A 17,941-nucleotide genomic window follows, 5' to 3' on the forward strand; every position below is an offset into this window, starting at 1 on the left:
CTTTTTTACTTTCTCCAGTTCTACTCCATCTCCCATCTTATAGATTCCCACAGGTCATCTTTCATTCTTTCCCATTTCCATGACATGGCTTTCGTCCACATTGAATTCCATTTCCCACTTTTTACTCTGTTCCCAGATCTTATTTAGGTCTTCCTGCAGTACAGTAATACTCCACTTAATGAACGTTCGTCTAATGAATTTCCGGTTTAACGTACTATATAAAGTTGACCAAAAAGTCCACATAACGTACAACCACATCCATTTTGGTGAATTTTCTGGGTTTGAGTTTACCGGGTAAGGGACCGAACACGGCAGCTTCGCTGTAATTGTCTGGCTCCCCGCCAAACAAACTTGAGTATGTAAACAATTTCTGTTTAAATTTGTATTTATTATGACTGCAGATGCGTTGGTAAGGTACTGGAAAATAAGATAAAAATGATAAGACAATAATTTCATTTGTTGAAAGAAAAAAATAGGATTTTGAATAACAAGTAATGTTTGGTGACATATTACTTCAAAAATACAATCAATATACAGTAAGCCCCCGGATTTAGTGAAATCCAGCTTAGCGAAACCCTTATTTAGCGACTGTCTGGAAAAAGGCCAAGCCCTCAAGTTTAGCGATTTTCTCTCATATTTCGTGAAAGTACCACGCTACACTGTCCCGCCTCCCGCTTGCTCTGAGCCAATCGCGTGTCTGTTTGGCTGTGACGTCAGCCCCACAGTGCCTCCGGCATTCCCGCTCGACACTTGAGCTACTGTGCGTGTTAATCCAGCGTGTGAACAAATTTTTTGTGCTCCCATCCTCGCTGTTTAGCGAGTTTCGCTATCACCATGGCCTCCACTAGTGGTTCGGGGGGTGCTGATTTTCGTGAAGGTGGCGATGTTGCAGCTGTAAATGGGGACTCGAAATGGGGATTTTGGGCGGACGAAAGACTGATTGGTATTTTTCCCTATTTAAAGTAGTATTCAAATTTGGCGAAATTCCAATTTAGCAATGGTCTCAGCAGACTAATAGGATCGCTAAATGTGGGGGCTTACTGTAAGAAAATAATGGAATATTAGATCATCATAATGTTGATCACTAATTACACATCATGTTTTTCGTTGAAACATGAAATGCAAAAGAGTGGTTGACCCGCACATTCATTGTAATAGGTGGATACTCTCCTAGCCTTGTTTGTGGCCACCTTGTATCCCTCAGACAGTGAGATTTTCTCATAGCATCCTCTGCATCACTTCCTTGTATTTTTCATTGGTACATCTGCTTCCTGTAAAGTATGTTCTTTTCTTGCACCCAATATATCAGAGGTCCTCTCCCCTGGTTTTGTAATTTCCTCAGGAATGTTTTTAGTAAGAGAGAGAATTACTGATTCTATGAAGGTTTTTAGGCATACTTGTTTTGCTGAGCAGTATTTATTGTATAGAATTTGAGCATCTGTCACTGACATCCCAGCAATCATTTCCAAAGCCAGCTTCTTGTACCACTTCCTTGATTTGTAGAGTGGTGACTAGTAGGAATTGAGTTGATCAGCAACATCAACACTTTTTTTTTGCTTTATTGTACTCAATGACACTTTCAGGTTTTACAATCTCTTCTTTTCTGTTTTTCATTCCACTTGGAACTAAGTTATTACCATACTCAGGTACTGTTGATAGTGTCAAGAATATATCATCATATGCTACAGCCCATGCCTGGCACACTGGTGTACCAATACGCAATAGAAGGGAAAAAAAAATTACTGGTCTGCGATTCAGTATATATTTGTACCATGGATTTTTTACGCTCTATACTAGAGGCCGTGCTCTCATAATGATATATACCTCTTCTCTCTGCAAAAGTCCAATGGACACTGACATGGTCGGGTAATGAAGGTTACGTCCTGCAGACGAGTGTACTGAGTTCCCAAACGCGGTTAACATATTAAGCCACACTTCTCCTCTAACTTCCACAGTAGTCTTGCATGTGGCACTTTATCAAACGCCTTTTTTAAATCCAAATAAATACAGTCAACCCATCCTTCTCTCTCTTGTACTCTATCAACTATTCTAGAGTAGAAACTCAGTAAATTTGTGTGTGTGTGTGTGTGTGTGTGTGTGTGTGTGTGTGTGTGTGTGTGTGTGTGTGTGTGTGTGTGTGTAATTCACTGTTTGATCTGCTGCAGTCTCTGACGAGATAGCCAGACGTTACCCTACGGAACGAGCTCAGAGCTCATTGTTTCCGATCTTCGGATAGGCCTGAGACCAGGCACACACCACACAGCGGGACAACAAGGTCACAACTCCTCGATTTACATCCCGTACCTACTCACTGCTAGAGAACAGGGGCTACATGTGAAAGGAGACACACCCAAATATCTCCAGCCGGCCGGGGAATTGAACCCCGGTCATCTGGCTTGTGAAGCCAGCGCTCTAACCACTGAGCTACCGGGCCGTGTGTGTGTGTGTGTGTGTGTGTGTGTGTGTGTGTGTGTGTGTGTGTGTGTGTGTGTGTGTGTGTGTGTGTGTGTGTGTGTGTGTGTGTGTGGTATGGGTATGGGCATATGTGTTGGGCATAGATCAAATATGATAAACACAAAATTTTTTTGATGCAATACAATAATGTACAGGCAACCCCTGCTTAACGAATGGGTTACGTTCCTAAAAAAAATTTCCTTAAGCGAACCAATTATAACAAGTTTGATCCCTGACTTGAACTTCCATTGAGAGTAAACAAAGCGAGAGTGCATCATAGTGTTTTTAATTTTCGTAGCGCGTTTCCCTTCAGACCTGCTCTTGTGACTCCTCCCCACTTAGTGTTGCCATCATGAGGGCTCCAGATACTATAACAAGGGCCTCACTTGAGTTTTCATGGAAAAGTAGAAGACACCTTGCAACTCCTCGTAACTCGTCCCGTAGAATCCGGCCCTGAGTATCATAGAAAACGTAGAAAACTTTATAGGGGAGACCAAATTATACTATAGTTTATTACTTCTATCTCAATCAAGAGATTATAGTTATTAGATCAGCTTTTAACGGCATAGGGGCAACAATCCTAGTAGCATTTTTAGCTGTGGTATTGTACAGAGGACTTGTGCCATGTAGGACACACAGACACACACACACACACAGCTCTATCATACACAATATGTAATTTTAAAACATCTGCACAGTGGATTTGTGTCTCTCGCACGCACGCACGCACACTCTCTTCACACACACACTCTCTCACACACACACACACACACACACACAAAGCTCAATCAAACATTCCCAATACGTACAAAACATCTGTACAGAGGATTCATGACGGACACACACACACACACACACACACACACACAAAGCTCAGCTTAGTCAAACATACCCAATACGTACAAAACATCTGTACAAAGGATTCGTGATGGACCAACACACACACACACACACACACACACACACACACAGAGATAAAGTTCTATCATAGATATATAAGAGAGATAAAGTTCTATCATAGATATATATGTATAAAACATCTGTACAGAAGACTCGTATCATGCAGGACACACAGAAACATGCACAAACACACACACAGAGAGAGAGAGAGAGAGAGAGAGAGAGAGAGAGAGAGAGAGAGAGAGAGAGAGAGAGAGAGAGAGAGAGAGAGAGAGAGAGAGAGAGAGAGAGAGAAAACAGCCCAGCTTGGTACCGCTCAGCTCCCAACCCAGACCATACAGTGCACCCAACGTGTCATTATTTCCCGGGTTTTCCAAAGCCCGCAAAGTTTTGTAGGCCTATTTCTTGCTCTATTTATTTATTTAGATTCAAAACTTCGGTATTACTGTATTTTGGATTTTTGCCATTCATGGCATACAATTCAAAATATATTTTCTCTGACATGGGAATGTTTATATTTTAGATGCACCAAAGCATTCAGCAATTAGGAATTAGCAGTTTAAGGGTTAATGAAAGTAAAAATTATGAAGTTAAACATTTAAGCAGTTTAATTTAAGACTAAGTCATTATAATGTACACTAATGTATGTATGTAAGCAACTTAATAATGTTGATGATCTTAAATTTATGAAGGGAGGGAGAGTGGAGCGAGAAAGACGCTAGCTGGCAACCTATGGAATGTAAACAAAGGGCGCATCATTGTACCGCATACAAAACTTATATACAGGCAACCGCCGCTTAACAATGAAATTTCGCTACAACGAATGTTTTGTTTTACTACCATCTACTCGTTTAACGAACACCAAACTCGCTTTAACGAAATTTCATCCTGGTAATTTTTTCCAAGTTTGAAAGCCCTGCCGTATCAAGCAAGCCGACAGGTTTTTTAATACACCAGCGCTTCTTGTGGACATAAGGCGCACCATTCACTCCCCCTAGTTCAGAACAATAACAGCGTCAGCAGCAGCTCGTCTTCCCTCGCTCAACATGCCACCAAAATGCCCTGCAATGTCACCTAACATTGCTATGAAGACCAGGAAGTCTCTTACTCTCGAAGTGAAGCTGGATATTATTCACAGACACAAGAGCCGAGAAAACTAATAGCATCTACTGTCTCTACTATTTTCAAGTCAGCAGACTCTGTTAAGCTGGTGAGACCATATCTTCCTTGTAAGCTAAAAGAACCACCTGAACTCGTGACTCTGCAATGGATAAAATGGAAAGCCTTGTGGAAATGTGGTACATAAGTTTTGTATGCAGTACAATGATGTGTCCTTTGTTTACATTTCACAGGTTGCCGGTTAGTGTCTTTCCTGTTTTACTCTCCCTCCCTTCATAAATTTAAGATCATCAACATTATAAAGTTACGTACATACATATATTAATGTACATTATAAAGACTTCAATTAAACTGCCAAAATTTTTAACTTCATAACTTTTACTTTCGTTAAACCTTTCACTGTACTATGATGCACTCTCGCTTCGTTTACTCTCAATGAAAGTTCAAGTCAGGGGTCAAACTTGTTATAATTGGTTTGCTTAACGAAAATTAGTTTAACGAAGTCTTTTAGGAACATAACCCGTTCGTTAAGTAGGGGTTGCCTGTACCACATTTCCACAAGGCTTTCCATTTTATCCATTACAGAGTCATGAGTTCGGGTGGTTCTTTTAGCTTAGATGCGGTCTCACCAGCTTTCTTAATAGAATCTGCTGACTTGAAAATAGTAGAGACAGAAGATGGAGTCAAGCCATGGTGGTGAGCAATGGTATTAGTTTTCTCACCTCTCTCATGTCTATGAATAATATCCATCCAGCTTCACTTTGAGAGTAAGAAACTTCCTGGTCTTCTTAGCAACACTATGCAACATTGCAGGACTGGTTGCAGGGCATTTTGGTGGCATGTTGAGCGAGGGAATACGAGCTGTTGCTGGATGCTGTTATTGTTTTGAACTAAGAGCGGGGAAGGGTAGGGGAGTGAGTGATGCGCGTTTTGTCCACAAGAGGTGCTGGTGTATTCAAAAGCCTGTTGGCTTGCGTGATACAGCGGGGCTTTCAAACTTGGAAAAAATTACCTGGATAAAATTTCGTTAAAGCGAGTTTGGTGTTCGTTATACAAGCAGTTGGTAGTAAAAGGAAACGTTTGTTGTAGTGAAATTTCATTGTGTGAACGTTCATTAATCAGAGGTTGCCTGTATATCAGTATCCAGTAATGTATTCAATCAAAATAACTAACCATGTGATTGTTGTGAAGTACAGTGGTACCTTGAGATACAAGTTTTTTAAGATAAGAGCTACAATTCGTTAATTTTTTTTATTTTGAGATAGAAGCAAAATTTTGAGATATGAGTCATGCTTGGGGATGTTGCCGCTATAGTCAGTGACTCGGTGCATCAGTCCAGCCTCAGCTGAGCTAGTATCTATGTGTTTCCTGGGGATCTCATGTACTGTGATTGTTCTTTTATCATTTTCACACTATTTACTGACTTTTTTTTTTTTTTCCATAAAGAAAGTGCCATTTTGCCGTTTTAATTTACGTTTAATGTTTACGTGTAAATGGGATCTACATCCTTTCCTCCCTCCCTCCCTCCTCCTCCTCTACCATTTACCATCATTAGCCAAAAATGTCTGTCTCCAGGGTAAGAACACTAAATAAACTTTTGCTGTTATTTTATATATTTTCATGTATTGATAAAGTATGCATGTGTACGTAACTGAAAATGCAAAACAAATTTCTCCTAGCTCTGCCTACCTCCTCCACCAACGCTTATCACGGAGAGAGAGAACAATGTAAACAAAACCTCTATGGCTGCAATGGTGCAGCCTCTATTCTCTCTTTCTCTCTCTCTCCTACTTAAAACTTCATTCATTCAATGAATAATGCTTAGAGGATCGTCAACGAGCTCTTCTATGATAATTAGAACAGTCAGTCTTCAGTGGGTGGCTACATTATTTTGTACGCTCCAGCTGACCAACAGTCTCAAGTGAAGGTTGGGGATGCAGTAACGTCCCGTGGAATGCACCCTCCGAGATAAATATACTTTATAAGAGTAATTTATCTAATTATATAATCTTTTATTATGTTTTATTATGTTTCTGTACTATAATTATTTATAAATGCCTTTTCTTACCTGAAAACACTTAAAAAATAGGGTGCTCCTTTAGGGGAGACTGGAATGGATTAATGGCATTTCAATGCATTTCCATGGGAAAATTTTTTTTGAGATACGAGCTGTCATGGAACAAGTTAAACTCGTATCTCAAGCTACCACTGTACAAACAAACTTTTGTATAGTGTAAGATTAAGGTGAGACTGAAGGTGTCCTACACATACCTTGCATGTGTGGTGGGGCCATGGGTCTGGGGCCCTGAGCTGGCAGCATTGCTCCCTCACCCGGCCTGTAACAAAGAGCAGAAATTGTTAAGTTCCATTAAGACAAAATGAGAAAAAATTACCATGAAATATCTATCTAATACTAAGTATTACCACCATTACAGGTACATAACCATTTATCTTAACTCCAGGATTCCGAACACTTCTACATTCTGAATGTTTTCCAAGCAAAGTAAGCAAGAGCAACAAATGTAAAATTCCTAAAGGCACTTATCGTATTTGATGGTATATAGGACACACCTCTTTCCCAAATTTTGGCTCAAAAACTTGCCCTGGCTAATGTGAAGCTGAGACTTCCTGTAAGCTTATCTTCTCCCTGATGCTTACTAATCTAGCTCATGATACCAGTACATCTACCTATCCTAATTGCATGTATCATTATTCTATTGCTGGTACTATTATTATTATCAGCATTATTACTTTAAAGAATAATTTTTGTAAAACTAAAAGCATTTGTTATTATTACTTATATTATTACTCTATAAACTAATTTTTGTAAAAATGAAAACTACCTAACCAGTGAGGCTATGATGCATGTCTATAAACATCAGCTGATCGGAACGCTTACTATTACTTTTAAAACTTATTTTCATAAAAATGAAAACAATCTAACCAATGAGGCTATGATGCATGTCTATAAAATATCAGCTAATCAGAACCCTGATTTGATGCCATATGGCAGTGAGGAGTAACAGCAAGTTCATGATCATAAAGTTGATTGTGAAAGAAAAGAAGAAAATAGGTAAAGTTGCATGTGAAAAAAAAGGAAAAAATAAATAAAGCAAAAATCAGAGGGCCTGATGCAAAAGCTATCCCTGACTTTACATCTGATCCAATCAGATCATTACAAAACACATCAACACCCTCACTATTACTGTTATGGATGCAGAAGGAAAAAGATTGAGCTAAACAATCTCCTAAAACTACTACTTAGTAGTAGACCATGCCAAAGAGCATGGCAATAGAGCAGCAGCAAGGGCTTTTAGGCCATGGGCCGTGGTGTAATGAATACAGCCAGGAGCATAATGCTGGCAACGCTGCTGTATGTGAACAAACCAACACCTAGGCCACCGCATCCACCTGCTGCCCCCATCATCAGAGTACAGGCAACCCCGCTTAATGGAGGTTCACACGAAATTTCGCTACAACGAAGGTTTCATTTTACTACCATCTGCTCACTTAATGAACACCAAACTCGCTTTAATGAAGTTTTATCCTGGTCATTTTTTCCAAGTTTGAAAGCACCGCCGTATCACGCAAGCCAACAGGCTTTTGAATACACCAGCGCCTCTCGTGGACAACACGCACACCACTCACTCCCCCTGTTCAAAACAATAACAGCGTCACCAGCAGCTCGTCTTCCCTCGCTCAACTTACCACCAAAACGCCCTGCAATGTTGCCTAGCATTGCTAAGAAGACCAGGAAGTCTCTTACTCTTGAAGTGAAGCTGGATATTATTCACAGACACAAGGCGAGAAAACTAATAGCATTGGTCGCCACCATCTTGACTCCATCTACTGTCTCTACTATTTTCATTTCATACTATTAAGAAGGCTGGTGAGACCGTATCTTCCTTGCAAGCTAAAAGAACCACCTGAACTCGTGACTCTATAATGGATAAAATGGAAAGCCTTGTGGAAATGTGGTACATAAGTTTTGTATGTGATACATTTTTTTTTCTTTTTTACGTAGGGAAGAGGGCCAGCCAAGGGCAAAAAAAAAAGAGGATTAAAGAAAAAGGCCCACTTGAGTGCTGGCTCTCCTAAAAGTGCAAAAGCGTCAGCCAAAATTCAGAGCAAATGCCTGGATACCTACCTCTTAAAAGAAGACAAGTCGTGGGAAGTCGGAAATACAGATGCAAGAAGGGAGTTCCAGAGTTTACCAGTGAAAGGGATGAATGATTGAGAGTACTGGTTAACTCTTGCATTAGAGAGCTGGACAGAATAGGGATGAGAGGAAGAAGAAAGCCCTGTGCAGCGTGGCTGCAGGAGGAGGGGAGGCATGCAGTTAGCAAGATCAGTAGAACAGTTAGCATGAAAATAGCAATAAAAGATAGAAAGAGATGCAACATTTCGGTGGTGAGAAAGAGGCTGAAGACTGTTAGTCAGAGGAGGGGAGTTGATGAGACGAAAAGCTTTCGATTCCACCCTATCTAGTAAAACTGTGTGACTGGAACCCCCCCAAACATGCGAAGAGTACTCCATACACAGGCGGATAAGGCCCTTATACAGAGTAAACAGTTGGAGGGGTGAGAAAAACTGGCAGAGACATCTCAGAACACCTAACTTTATAGAAGCTTTAGCAAGAGATGAGATGTGAAGTTTCCAGTTAAGATTACAAGTAGAGGACAGACCAAGGATATTCACTGTGGAAGAGGGAGACAGTTGAGTGTCATTGAAGAAGAGGGGATAGTTGTCTGGAAGGTTGTGTCGAGTTGATAGATGGAGGAATTGAGTTTTTGAGGCATTGAAAGCTACTAGATTTTCTCTGCCCCAATCAAAAATCTTAGAAAGATCGAAAGTCAGGCATTCTGTGGCGTCCCTGTGTGATCTGTTGACTTCCTGAAGGGTTGGGCGTCTTTGATAGGACGTGGAAAGATGTAATGTGGTATCATCAGCGTAGGAGAGGATAGGGCAAGAAGTTTGGTTAAGAGGTCATTAATGAATAATAGAAAGAGACTGGGTGACAGGACAGAACCCTAAGGAACTCCACTATTAATAGATTTAGGAGAAGAACAGTGGCCGTCTACCACAGCAACAATAGGACGGTCAGAAAGAAAGCTTGAGATAAAGTTGCAGAGAGAAGGATAGAAGCTGTAGGAGGGCAGTTTTGAAATCAAAGCTTTATGCCAGACTCTATCAAAAGCTTTTGATATGTCTAACGCTAACGCTACAGCAAAAGTTTCACCGAAATCTCTAAAAGAGGATGACCAGGACTCAGTAAGGAAAGCCAGAAGATCACCAGTAGAGCGACCTTGACGGAAGCCATACTGGCGATCAGACAGAAGATTGTGAAGTGACAGATGTTTGAGAATCTTCCTATTCAGGATAGATTAAAAAACTTTAGACAAGCAAGAGATTAAAGCTATAGGACGATAGTTTGAGGGGTTAGAACGGTCACCCTTTTTAGGAACAGGCTGAATGTAGGCAAACTTCCAGCAGGAAGGAAAGGTAGAAGTAGATAGACAAAGTTGAAAGAGTTTGGCCAGGCAAGGTGCAAGAACGGAAGCACAACTTTTGAGAACAATAGGAGGGACCCCATCAGGTCCATAAGCCTTCCGAGTATTTAGGCCAGCGAGGGCATGGAAAACGTCGTTACGAAGAATTTTAATTGTAGACATGAAATAGCCAGAGGGAGGAGGAGAGGGAGGGACAAGCACAGAATCGTCCAAGGTGGAGTTGTGAGCGAAGGTTTGAGAGAAGAGTTCAGCTTTAGAGACAGAAGAGATGGCAGTGGTGCCATCAGGATGAAATAAAGGAGGAAAAGATGAAGAAGTGAAGTTATTGGAGATGTTTTTGGCTAGATGCCAGAAGTCTCAAAGGGAGTTAGAGTTTGAAAGATTTTGACATTTTCTATTTATGAAGGAGTGTTTGGCAAGTTGAAGAACAGACTTGGCCTGATTCCGGGCAGAAATATAAAGTGCATGAGATTTAGGAGATGGAAGACTTAAGTACCTTTTGTGGGCGACCTCTCTATCATGTATAGCACGAGAACAGGCTGAGATAAACCAAGGTTTAGAAGGTTTAGGTTGAGAAAAAGTGAGAAATGTACGCCCCCATGCCAGACACAATCACCTCTGTTATGCGTCCAGCACAAAGAGATGGGTCTCTAACACGGAAGCAGTAATCTTTCCAGGAAAAAATCAGCATAATACCTCCTCAGGTCCCCCCAACTGGCAGAGGCAAAACGCCAGAGGCACCTTCGCTTTGGGGGATCCTGTGGAGGGATTGGAGAAATAGGACAAGATACAGAAATGAGATTGTGATCGGAGGAGCCCAACAGAGATGAAAGGGTGACAGCATAAGCAGAAGGATTAGAGGTGAGGAAGAGATCAAGAATGTTGGGCGTGTCTCCAAGACGATCAGGAATACAAGTAGGGTGCTGCACCAGTTGCTCTAGGTCATGGAGGATAGCAAAGTTGAAGGCTAGTTTACCAGGTTGGTCAATGAAGGGATATGAAAGCCAAAGTTGGTGATGAACATTGAAATCTCCAAGAATGAAAATCTCAGCGAAAGGGTAAAGGGACAGAATGTGCTCCACTTTGGAAGTTAAGTAGTCGAAGAATTTACTATAGTCAGAAAAGTTAGGGAAGAGATAAACAGCACAGATGAATTTAGTTTGAAAGTGACTATGAAGTCGAAGCCAGATGGTGAAAAACTCGGAAGATTGAAGAGCATGGACACGAGAGCAAGTTAAGTCATTGTGTACATAGACGCAACATCCAGCTTTGGATTGAAAATGAGAATAGAGAAAAAAGGAGGGAACAGAGAAGGGGCTACTGTCAGTTGCCTCAGACAGCTGAGTTTTGGTGAGGAAAAGAAGATGAGGTTTAGTAGAGGAGAGGTGGTGTTCCACAGATTGAAAATTAGGTCTAAGACCGCGAATGTTGCAGAAATTAATTAGGAGAGGCATCCGACCTGGGGACATTTTTGGTTCCCTCCCTAGAAGGGGACTCCGAGGCGTTATTATAGGGCCCCATTTTTCTTTTAAATTTTTATTTGAAGTGAAGGGTGTATGTGTGGTAAGTGCATGTAGTTTTGTGTGAAGAAGGAGAGTTGTCTTTAGAGGGTAGGCTGTGACTGCCCCCTTGAGTTGTGAAACACAAAGGGAAATGTTCAGCGAGATCACAACTAGCTTTGATGGAATGTTCACAGCACCCCCTGAACTAGTGCTATTAGATCACACTGGGAGTAAGTTATTGTTTCGTTTGTCTACATTCCACAGGTTGCCGGTTAGTGTCTTTCCCACTCCACTCTCCTTCCCTTCATAAATTTAAGATCATCAACATTATAAAGTTACGTACATACATACATTAGTGTACATTATAATGACTTAAATTAAACTGCCTAAGTGTTTAACTTCATAATTTTTACTTTCATTGAACCTTTCACTATACTATGATGCACTCTCGCTTTGTTTACTCTCAATGGAAGTTCAAGTCAGGGGTTAAACATGTTATAATCAATTAACGAAGTTTCGCTTAACGAAGGGTTTTGTAGGAATGTAACCCCTTCGTTAAGCGGGGGTTGCCTGTATTTTCAGTGTTTAATTTTTTTTGTGATTTTGTTGATTTCCGTCCTTTTTTGCAACGCACATACTCTCCCTCCCAAATCCCTGATTTTCCATAGATCCCCCTAAGATCATTGGGAATGAGAAGTAGGCATAAGTTGGAGTTCAAAAAGAAATCATAACTCGAAAAATATTCATTTGTGAAGGAAATGACATGTAGGACCATCAATCATTTTATTACATTTCTCACCAGAAAAATATAAACCATATACCAGATTCCATGGTTGGATAAAACTGCAAATTGATCTGCTAAATTGCTTTCAACAGTATATGCTTAAATACACTAAATTTTTTATATTTTTTATTTTTTATTTTTTCCCATGAATTTGACTTGCTGAAATGGGGGTGTGTCTTATATGCCCGTGCATACTATGAGTATATGCTGTCAAATACGGTAATTGTTCTTGAGTGATATACAACTGTTTTGTGAGATGTGTAAAGCTGTCAACTACTGAACAGATTTCAGATAAATCCCCCCGACACGATACACACCTGAAGAGAGATCTGCCCAGGAGAGCTTAGGATGCCAAAGACTATTCTTGGATGCATTAATGCAACAGGCATGCCCAAATGTAAACTTGCTGTGAAAGGCAAAAGCCTGCATCCTCGATGCTTTGAAGGTATGCAGACCTTACCAGTGCATTACTATTCTAACTGAAGGGCATGAATCACCAGGGACATTTTTTCCAATTGTTTCTGTAAATGTTTTGTACCAGCAGCTCATTACCTACTGCAGAGAACAAGGACTCGATTCCAACCACAAGATTTTACTATTTTTACTATTCTTGTACAACTGTTTTTGCTCATCCTTCAGCTGAGCTTCTAATAAAAATAACATATATGCCATGTACTTTCCCAAATGTGGCCATCATTAATTTAGCCATGTGACCAAGGCATCTTCAGATCTTTAAAAACTAAATATAGAGATAAATATTTGAATGGCATGCTGGCAGCAGTAAACAAAGTGTGGCAGGTTTCTAAAAGGAATTTTTTCTGTGAAGGATGCAGTGTATGCGATTACCATTATACGAGTGTTACTAAAGACATGTTTGCAAATGCTTGGCACAACCTCTGGCTTGTGACTAAGTTCATTGCAGATGATGGAAAAAAAAATGCATTTGAAAGATTCTGATTGTCAAATGAGAAAAAGATGATGTCAGACCTCCTTGCATGTGCAAAATGTATACAACCAGAATCTGCCAGTAAACTGTAAGACAATGACAATAATGACACTTCAGTTGTTCATTCCATAACCGATGGTAAAATAGATAACTGAAATCGTTCTCCATCAAAATTATCTAGTGGAAAAGACACCAATACATGCTATGGTGAAAAGTATGATGCACTTATTGAAGAACTAGAATAGCATGTGTTTGTCCAAGAACAGGAAACCACGGCAGTGTACAAAATCAAAGAGACTGATGCAGCAAAAATATGGCACTGGAGCCCCTGCAACCTCCAGTCCAACAAATGTGGCAGTTTCGGCTGTCTTGGGGCAGGACAACCAGCACATCACCCCAGGAAGCAGGCCACAAACCCCGACTTACACCTGGTACCCACAGCACTGTTGGGTGACAGAGGCTCGGGAATAAAGAGACCGCCCGTCTGTCTCATCCTGCCCAGGAATCGAACCCAGGATCTCTCGATAGTGAACCGAGCGCGCTACCATTGCGCCACAGGCTACCCGTTAAAAGTGATGTAACTAGTCTCTGCCGCGCTTAGCTCAGGTAGCCAGACACCTTTAACCTCCAAATGTATCCACACTTGTAGAGGCGAAATAATCCACTGCGCCACCTAGCAAAGCCGCAGTGCGTCAACAGACCCTCTCTGGGGCGAATACATACCCGCTCAATGGGGCGAAACATCCCACACGTGGGGAAACGTCCGTCACATGACCCTTCATTCAATCATTCAAAAAAGCCATTCCACATCGTGCTGCCTCACCCCTAGAGCATTCATTGTCAGGAACCTCAACCACATTTAGTATTCATCCTTAGTAAGCGTACATTTTTTTCTTTAGCAATATCACTGATGCTGTAATCAGTGATTCAATGTAACAAGTGTCTTGTACTGCATTTAACTTTGTTTTGTAGCCAGTGAACACATTTTTTTTTTTGTGGTAGGGTTATACATAGTAAGTACTGTGCAAACCTTCCTTTTCTTGGGGTTCACCTAAGCAATATCAATAAATCATTCAGAAATTTGAATAATCCTAAAAATCTAACCACTCTAACCACTCTTGGTACCAAACAGTTCAGAAAAATGGCTATGTAAGTAACTGTACTAAGCAACCTTGATAATAGGACAATTTCTCAAAAGTAAAAACTGTCCTCTCCTAATCTCTTCTAACACACTATGATATTATTTACATCAATGAGTCTCATAGAATACCAGCAATGAGTAAAGTTTTGCTTTTGCAATACTGTACCAAAATTTATCTCTGTATCTGTGAACAAATTAGTGAGTGAAAAATGATTGTGAAATATCCAATTTTCAAATCCACTCACAAGATGGAATACATTAAGCCTGTTTCTCAACCCTTCTCTTCAACCAACATCAATCCTATCTCACAGGCCAGGCAACAATTTCTCATTCCACAAATGATTCACTCCAGACTTTGTTTCTGACTCTTGACTTCAATTGTCATAAACCATCACACCCAGTCACAATACAAATGATGCAATGACTATCTACTACATTCATGATTATCACATCAATGTTAAACTTGCACAAGATAACATGAAGCTTACCAATACAGCTCACTAAATAAAAGATAAAGAAAATGTAACTTCCCTATTAGCACACTCCTACTTTATCTACCAGAACCTGAAGGATGCACTAACATATCATACTAGATTATTGTTTCGCAAATATTCGCAAAATGGTTATATGAAATTTCAATATTGTGTTTACATCATATTATATTACGTTCGCCATATGGTGGGATGCACGCTTGATGAGTGTGTTCTGTTAGTAGTTGCTCGGCGGCGATTCCAAGCCAGCTGATCACTCAGGTACATGGTGTTCTGGGATTAGGTTTGGTCCCTCCTGGTTGGGCGTATTTGTGGCTGCTCCGCCGGCAAGTTTTTCCTCCACCATATGTGCAAGTATCTGGATGTGGACAGTGTGTTTTGTCCATTGCTATGGTGTTCCGGACGTGACTGAAGGGGCCTGGACATTGATGGGATATGCAGGAGGCCAATGTTGTGAGTGATAATTATTCTTTATTATGCATTCATGATTGTTTCTGACAATGCTAATGATGTATTTAGGATGTCATAATATGAACTGTTGTGAATTAATTAAAATGGCAGTGTTGTATGTTTTGGCATATTGTACTATATTAGTTCACTATAAGGTGTTACATTTGACCGTGTTAATATGTTTGGGTGTTTTCTACATTGGTCGGCACAACTTGGAGCAGGTATGGTTGCCTCATTGTGTGATATTGTTCACAGGTTGGAACAATAAATACTGATACCACTCGTGGCCCCTTTTTGTTGAATTCCCATTGTGAAACAATTATCACTTTATAAAACTAATGAATATGATTAAGTCTTGCTGCAACAATCATCAAGTACAGTAAATTTTTTGGATAAGCCAACCAGGTATATCTCAAATCAGTTGCCACATTAAATTTTTACGGTAATAACAAATATATACTGCATACACACAAGAGGCGATGACAAGGGTAATATGACAAGTGATTGTCATAACCTGAGCAACACTACTGAATTATGTCCTGCAAAATGTCCATAAAATGGTCAAATATATGAGAGCATTTTTCAAACGGATAAAAGACCATTCTTGAAATAGCGACACTATCAAATACTACAGAATCTCGCTTGGTGCACATCAAATTATGTATTCTATTTATAAGAACTAGCACATACCTCTACTTTTGATGTATATGTATATGACTAATTGTACATTAAATAAAATTCATTAGAAAAGGTTTACAGGCGATTTTCCCTCATAGATTACCAACCAAGAAAATCACCTAGAGATGCCTACTATGAGAATGAGAAAGTTGATCACTACAATATGGATGTTAGTATTGTGAAAACAATCAAATAAATTACAGCTGTATAGTTGGAAATGCAGCACGTAGGGGGTCCTAGTCGTGTGGCGTGTGTGGTAAGGAGCAAGGGTGGCTAGGTGATGATGGAGGAACATGCTGGTGGTGGGGGGAGGGTAGGGGCTGGCCAGGAGATTGTCTGGTGCGGAAGAAAAAAAGAGCAAGCTTATAACTTAATGACAAAACATTTCGAGTAACTGAGAAAGCGTAAAAAAAAATAATAAATAACAGAAAAAAACGAATACTCGATTAGAGCTTTTAGTGGTGGCAGGCATGGAGTAAACAGACTCAGCAGCAGTCAAAACATTACAGCAGGGCCAGGTTGGGTCACGCCGCCCCTCACATACACACACACCGCAAGGCTTATTTAACATACTGAAGATATTAAATTACTTACTGACTTGAAATCTCACTGAGGGAATGCCTAATTGTGCACTCGATCCTGTAAATCGTGTCAGAAGAGGGTCAAGATGCAGCAGCAGCAGACGGCACCCGCACCTCTCCCGTCACGTCGCTTCTAATGATCCATTTTGGCTGCTACGTGCCTTATTCCCAGCCTTTCACCTGTACCACAACGGTATAAAGCTGCGCCTTGTCACCCTTAGCAAGACTTACCGGGCGTGGTGGTCTGATTAGAGGACGAAGAAGCCGGAGCAAGGCAAAAGTTGACAAGTCAGAAGTGCCACGTCCAGGGCGGCCGCGCAGGCGTTGCTCGGCCACGTCACTGACAGCTGCCTCCCGCTTGGCGTGTCTGCTGCTATGTTGGTGCTGCAGCTGGGCTCATGTAAATAACCTATAACTAATGCCAATAAACAATTTATACCACTTCCGTATAAAACTATACCAAATAGAGTACTATGAAGAGTAGAACGTGGGAGGTGATATAATGTTAAATCTCTGCCAGCTGGAGTGTGGCAATGTGCTGGTGATGATGTTGGTAGTGGTCAAGGTGTTCATAGAAAGTAAAGAAACTGATAATAACACGTCAGCTGATTATATGAAGTCGTTGCCATACATTACTTCTGTATCGATACTAAGCTGGAGTTACGCTATTTTACCTACATGTTTGACTTGACCTACTTTTTGTTGCAGTCTCGCCTTGTCCTACTTTTATAAGTATATGCGACTATTACTTTCGCTATCAACATTTCGAAAAGTTTACACTGACAGCGTGGGATAATTTCTAAAACGCAACTTGACTAAGAAAGAGCTTAAAATCTAATGGTTGCAATACCTAAATAAATTGTGACTGCGGGTAATTCTGATGCTATTCAATAAATAACACATTAATATCAAAGAATCTTCTAGTGCGAGATACATGAGATTGTCCTGTTGGCAGTACAGTAATAATAACTAATAAAAGTTATGAGGAGAGGTTAGTGGCAGCATTGACAACTGGGATGGTGGTATGTACCTATTCATAATGCTGTCATGGTGGTGGTAATAGTTTATCAGCAATTGTGAACTGAGAATGATAATAATACCCTATGTAGCAACTGTGATCGGCGAAGAAGGATGATTGGAAATCTCCATAACATTACCCAGTGCACTATCAGCACACATCTACTGATCGATATCCAAGTCAAAGGAGCGATGAATAGGAAGTACGTTTAATGAACCACCACGTGCGCACGTTATAATCTCAACAATTAGTTTCCTTGCGGGGGCCACGTAAGCACCACAGTGAATACCACTAGAACCACATCAAAGTGATGGAAGCAAGTATGTAAACTTGCATGTTGCATTATTTATCATTTCTATATAGAGTA

The 17,941-nt window shown here is 40.5% G+C and overlaps 1 protein-coding gene across 2 annotated transcripts in view; it reads right to left on the minus strand.

The window, feature by feature from the left end:
* The window catches only part of LOC123498817 (protein transport protein Sec24C-like), a 40,716-nt gene extending 23,645 nt beyond the window's left edge, over positions 1–17,071 (minus strand). The window contains exons 1-2 of one of the 2 annotated variants that reach the window (XM_045246247.1): positions 16,788–17,071; positions 6,745–6,809 (exon numbers count right to left, since the gene is read on the minus strand). In XM_045246247.1, the coding sequence (XP_045102182.1) occupies positions 6,745–6,793 (49 nt within the window). In that variant the 5' untranslated portion in view covers positions 6,794–6,809; positions 16,788–17,071. Of the gene's footprint in view, positions 1–6,744; positions 6,810–16,569; positions 16,757–16,787 lie in introns of those variants that run through there. The other variant, XM_045246248.1, reaches the window with a different exon arrangement.
* Positions 17,072–17,941: the final 870 nt, after the last annotated feature.

The sequence above is a fragment of the Portunus trituberculatus genome, chromosome 48, assembly GCF_017591435.1.
Source record: "Portunus trituberculatus isolate SZX2019 chromosome 48, ASM1759143v1, whole genome shotgun sequence".
NCBI classification, from domain to species: Eukaryota; Metazoa; Arthropoda; class Malacostraca; order Decapoda; family Portunidae; genus Portunus; species Portunus trituberculatus.